The 5,947-nt window shown below is 42.4% G+C and overlaps 1 protein-coding gene across 1 annotated transcript in view; it reads right to left on the reverse strand.

Annotated features, from left to right (window-relative positions):
- Nucleotides 1-4,492: 4,492 nt before the first annotated feature.
- The window catches only part of LOC116057742 (major facilitator superfamily domain-containing protein 12-like), a 10,071-nt gene continuing 8,616 nt past the window's right edge, over nt 4,493-5,947 (reverse strand). Inside the window, exons 8-11 of the mRNA XM_031310337.2 lie at nt 5,796-5,947; nt 5,499-5,593; nt 5,220-5,350; nt 4,493-4,778 (exon numbers count right to left, since the gene is read on the reverse strand). The exon at nt 5,796-5,947 is cut by the window's right edge and continues 19 nt beyond it. Coding sequence (XP_031166197.1) covers nt 4,747-4,778; nt 5,220-5,350; nt 5,499-5,593; nt 5,796-5,947 — 410 coding nt within the window. The 3' untranslated portion in view covers nt 4,493-4,746. The remainder of the gene's footprint in view (nt 4,779-5,219; nt 5,351-5,498; nt 5,594-5,795) is intronic.

Raw genomic sequence — 5,947 nt, forward strand, 5'->3', positions numbered from 1 at the left:
GGCCGCTAGCTCGTCGCTGGGCCAGTTAAGCTCAGAGACGGCGCTGTGAGCTGGAGGTCTCTCAGACCGCTCTCGTAAATAAAGAGGCTTTTATTCGGTTTGTTTGTTTAAATATCACAACACATGTCCATCATAAGATTAACGGGTGATTAACTGTGGTTAACTGTCTTTTCGGAGTTAAACTCCACAAGCGTGTCCTGCAGCTCGCCGGCCGTCACACACACACACGCACACAGTCTCACACGCACACACGCACACGTCCACAGCGCAGCAGGCAGAGGCGGGGGAGAGAGAGATACCCGTTTCTCTTCGGGACACTTGTTTAAATTATGACAAATATGCTATATACATTAGATTTAGTATTTAGTTCATACTTTTTTTGTGTATTTGTTTTCTGATTTCAACGCTATAAAGACCGTTGCCGTGCTTGCATCTCTCCCTTACCCCTCCTACCAGTCCCTATGGCCACTTCTCCAGTGCGAATGCAATTGTAAAAAACTGTTAGTAGATCTGTTTAGAAGTGGACTTTTCCTATAACTACGTCCCTGTAACTACTTGGTCGGAAAGCGGCTATAGTGGTGGTTAGATGGCTGTGATTATAATAACAAAAGGTCAGTTCCTATGGACACTTGGCCAGTGTGAATGCAAATGAAAAACCGGTTTTGGGGGAAGAGTAGTTAGTAGATCTGTTTAGAAGTGGACTGTTCTTATAACTACGTTCCTGTAACTACTTGTTCAGAAAGAGGCTCATGTAAACACATTCAAAGGGTTAAAATTCTGAAAATGAATGAATATTTGGTAGTTAGGATCAGGACTGATTTTGGTTAAGAGATTAAACTCAAGGAAAATTGAAACGTTAATATTTAATTTTATGACAGACATTTTTGTCCTCTGTTTTCAAAATGAGGCAAAAGGTTTAAAATATTTTTGTTAATACAGGTTCATTCTTCTCACTGTGTGGTTATTTTCTTTTGTAAAATGTTGAGTAAATGACTAACAATTCAGAATTCAAGTCAAACACGGACACATTTCTAGTTGCACCTTATGAAACTTGTTTAATGAGTGTCTCTTTATAAAAAAAACACAACCAGAATCATAGTCAAGTCACTGCAACAGAGACATAAAAAGGAAGTAAAAACATGACATTATAATAGGGATGAGAGATTATCACGCAGGTCACAGAGAGCTTTTGGTCGAACGCGACAAACACTCTGCTCTGATAATGAACCAGTTTAATTCCCGTATATTGTTCACACATATGAATACACATAACATAGCATTGATTCCTTTAAAGTGTTTTTTTTTTAATATCAAATACAATTCTGCTATTCAAGTTTCTTTTGATTATAAAAAAAACCCTTTATATCCATATTCCATTTGATCTGAGATTATATATAGGTAAAACAGTAAATGTACAAAGACAAATGATTGAAATATATCTTATATGGTTGTGGAAAAAAACACCAAATAAGAGTGCTTTATCTAAACCACAACAATGAGGCACAAACACAAGTTATCCCAGAATGCCTACTGTATCCCAGTAACAGCTTTTTACAAGAATCCCAGCAGCAGATTAAACACTTAAAGCCCCTGACACACCAACCGGACGGCCGACCGTCGGCAGAAAAGCCAGTCGGACTGATCAGTCGGCTCCCCGAGGTCCAAAAAGTGCTTCAGAACACACCGAAGCGACGCCTACATGAGCGTAGGTTCTGCACGTGCGCGAGACGTAATACAAAAAAATGAAAAACGGAAATGACAACGCGTCACGTGGGTCTGGCTTCTCCAGCTGGCCGATAATGGCGGCTTGTTCGAAATACGATCTCGTATTTTACGAAAATAGTTCACCGAAACGTGTTTCTGAAAACATTTTAAGCGAGAAATAGGCCATGCAGTTCCTGAATCGGTCTTCATTTCAGATCGACAAACGATTTTCGTCAGATTTTGAGAGGCGTTCGTCACTCATCCCGCCATTTCCGGTGTTAGCACTCCACCAATCAGATTGGTCATTGAGTCCGACTGCCCGCCCTCCGACCCAGTAAGTCAGGTCGGCCAAAACGAAGGCCGACGGCCCCTCCGACTGACGAAGGCACGGAACACACCGAACAGACTCGAGTCACCGACCTCGCCAGACTGTCCGACGGCCGATGGTCGGGTTGGTGTGTCAGGGCCTTAAGATCATCTGAATGGGACTTCACTGGGCCAACAGCGGTACAGTGAATGCCTCCCAATCAGCTGAGAAAAGCTGAACGTGCCGATTCCTAGGTTGTTTTTTGCTGCTGCAGTAACATACAAGACAAGTTCTTATAACTTCTTGTTTAAGAGTCGTCTGTGCGTTGTAGCAAGGCCTTGATTCTCCTCATCACGACCGTCTGGATTTCAGTCAGTTTCCACGCGTCCGTCGACAGTCGGTGTGTAAATGTAGTGGTTCATCAGTGTGAGGAAATATAGTGCAATGACCCTTTAATGCAGTGTTCTAGAGCTGCAAAGATGAATCGATTATTTGTCAACTATTAAATTAATTGCCAACTCTTTTGATAATTGATAGTTTGAGTCATTGTTTTATGAGAAAAAGCTAAATTCTCTGATTCTAGCTTCTTAAATGTGAATGTTTTCTAGTTTCTTCACTCCTCTGTGACAGTAAACTGAGTAGCTTTGAGTTGTGGACAAAAGAAGACATTTGAGGACGTCGTCTAGGGCTTTGGCAAACGGACATTTTACAGACCAAACATTTAATCGAGAAATCGACTATGAAAATAATCGATAGTTGTAGCCCTAAAGCATTCCACTTAGAAACTCAGGAATGATTTTTGGAATGCAGTTGTCTGTCACCTTAGCAGAACTAAGTACTGACGAGACATCAGCTGATAAGACACTGACTTTACAATGGTCCCTGCTTCTTCTTTGGTGTTCCCGAGCTTGGTCACTTGAATACATCACATCCATGCTGTATCTGCTTCTCTTCGTCATACTTTTTTTTTTGTCTCTGATGTGCGTTAGTGAAGCAGCAGGATAGCAGTTCCCTTTTGAAGTGATCCAGTCCAGTCGACGGCTGCGGTCAGGTCAGATATCTGCTGTGAACATGTCAGTGTGTTCCCAGTCTTTCCTCTCATGCTCTGTTCTGTCTAACAACAGACATGTAATGAAATAAGCTGCAACTAAAGACTATTTGTGACCTGGGAACCTGTTTTCTCATCATTTTCCAACGTTCTGTATAATTGTATACAGGCTGTCGCTGATGGAAAGTCAAACAAAATCAAACCTAAAAAGCACCCAAAGCTCATTCCTGCTCACAGCTCTGTGGTGAAAGTAGTCGACAACTTTTGGTCACAACCATGGAAATAAAATGGATAGAAAGGCCATTGAACTGTTGGCCGTGGTCATTTGATTGGTACACAACAAAATGGCGATTGTTGTTAGTTGTCATGGTGACAATACGCCTTAAAGCTGTAGTGCATCGTTTCTGTCACCCCCATGAGGAATTCTAAGTAACGACAACAAAACTGTCGGCGCGTCCACATGATACAAGCCTTCCGTGATCGCGCACGTGGTTGCTAGTAGCCAAGGAGGACACGGAGGATTTAAAAAACATGATGGACTCTTCAGAAGAGGTCATTATCTTCACTTGAGTTTCTGCGTGGGAAAGTCGCCGGACGCCACGATCTTCTGATCATAGCCATACTGAGAAACACAGAGAGTGTAGTGTGGAGCTGATAGTCGTAATTAGCTTTGTAGCAACTCATTTGGCGATGGCTTGAATGTAACAGACATTCAATAATATCAGAAAGTTACGCACTAAAGATTTAAGTTAAATTGACTAATTTAGCGGCTGGCTCCCTGCCTCGTAACGTTGCTACTCTACTGCTCGTCTGATCTGTCTTAGTATAAATATGTGAGAAAAACAAAAGTGTAAAATCCTAAAGATGTCAAGATTTGTACGAATGTGTATGGAGGTTCAGTAATGCAACAGAAAAGCTTTCATTGGCCAGTATTAGCGGCTTCATCTCATGCTTCATAATCACCAGCTCATTCATCATCTGCTGGGTTGCCCGCTGATTAGCAACGTCCAATCATTTTCATGCAGGTGTACAGCGTGGTCGTTCTAATTCTTACTGTCTCTGCTGATAAACTCACGCCAACGCTGTTGATTTAACTACGATTCAATGTTCATGTATGTTTTGTTACTGTGGGTTCAGACAGAACGCAAAGGGAATTTTAGAGGCAGTGCGATTGAATATTAAGACAATGGAAGGCACAAATTAGCCAGGGGCAGCATAAACTGACCCAAAGACACATCTGCAACAGCTGAAAATATTTCAACAGCCACCGAAACAAACCCTGTGCCACCTGTGCCCTCAACTGTGGTAGATATTTGGCTCTAATAAGTGTTGAAAGTGGGTAAAAATCCATTAAAAAAGCTATAGAAAGGACAGCTAGTGCTTGTTGAATTACTCACCACTTCACTACAATAAAATTAACCTATAATAAGCTCTTTTTTTTTAATATAATTACCGGGGACTGGGATGAAAATAATTTTTGGAACATGATGAGAAAACTGGAAAAATTGTTTCCTGGTTACTTTATCAGAAGTGATGAATGTGCCACAGTGACTGTACCAGTCGAGCAGACAGTCAGGAATTCCCCTGGGGCTTTTTTCCTGAAAAACTAGAGATGAATCTTCAAAAGAAACAAAAGTGAAAATCCTTCCTGTCCTTCTGGATGTCAGTTGTTGTAGGGAAGGGGCGGTCAGTTGACTCTGGCTGTATCCATAGAGATAACTGGCACACACACACACACACACACACACACACACACACACACACACACACACACACACACACACACACACACACACACACGAAAGAGCAGTAGTTAAGCTGTGAACCAGAACTAAGCAGTACATAGAGGAACAGCTATAATGAGCAAAGCAAATGCAGATCAGTCGATTAGTCAACCAATAAATTAATCGCCAACTATTTTGATAATCGATCAGAGTCAAAAAAAAAATTATCTGAATCCAGATTCATAAATGTGAATATTTTCTAGTTCCTTGACTCCTCTGTGACAGTAAACTAAATATCTTATCATTTTTCACCATTTTCTAGACCAAAAAACTAATCGAGAAAACAATAAGCAGATTAATCAACAATGAAAATAATTGTTAGTTGCAGCCCTTATATGCATACTAGACAATATATCAGCACAGTTGTCCGACTCACGTGGTCTGATCTTGATTGGCCAGATGAGGATGGAGCAGAGCGCCAAAGCCGCGACGACTGCCATGCCTCCCGTTACTATGACCATGATGTAATGATAGAACCACACACAGGCCGGACAGCACACCACAGTACTGAGAGAGACAACACAGTCTGTTAGAGCACGTCACAGTCAGAAACTAATGAATGGGCTGCTTTTGATCAGACCGCCTGTGTGTGTGTGTGTGTGTGTGTGTGTGTGTGTGTGTGTGTGTGTGTGTGTGTGTGTGTGTGTGTACTAACCGGCAAGGATGCAGAGCCTGGATGACCATCACAGCTAACCCATTAGCCACTTTATCAGTGAAACTCATGGCTCCATACACAAATGCTCCACTTTGCTGCAGAGAGAGAGAGAGAGAGAGAGAGAGAGAGAGAGAGAGAGAGAGAGAGAGAGAGAGAGAGAGAGAGAGAGAGAGAGATAGAGAGTGAGATGGAGATAAAGATAAAGATAAAGATAGTGGATGATGTGAAAGGACACATAACGCCTCCTATCTCTCACACACACACACACACACGCACGCACGTGCACACACACTTTACCGTTTGATCGCTGATGAGCTCCGCGGTCATGGAGAGCGATATGACCAGGATGGTGGCTGACCCCGCCCCCAGCAGCAAAGCGGCCCCGTACACCCGCTGACCCATCTGGCCATCCAACAGCACCCAGTAGGAGAAGGCCATAATCAGCAGCA

This window comes from Sander lucioperca, chromosome 9, assembly GCF_008315115.2.
Source record: "Sander lucioperca isolate FBNREF2018 chromosome 9, SLUC_FBN_1.2, whole genome shotgun sequence".
Taxonomy (NCBI): domain Eukaryota; kingdom Metazoa; phylum Chordata; class Actinopteri; order Perciformes; family Percidae; genus Sander; species Sander lucioperca.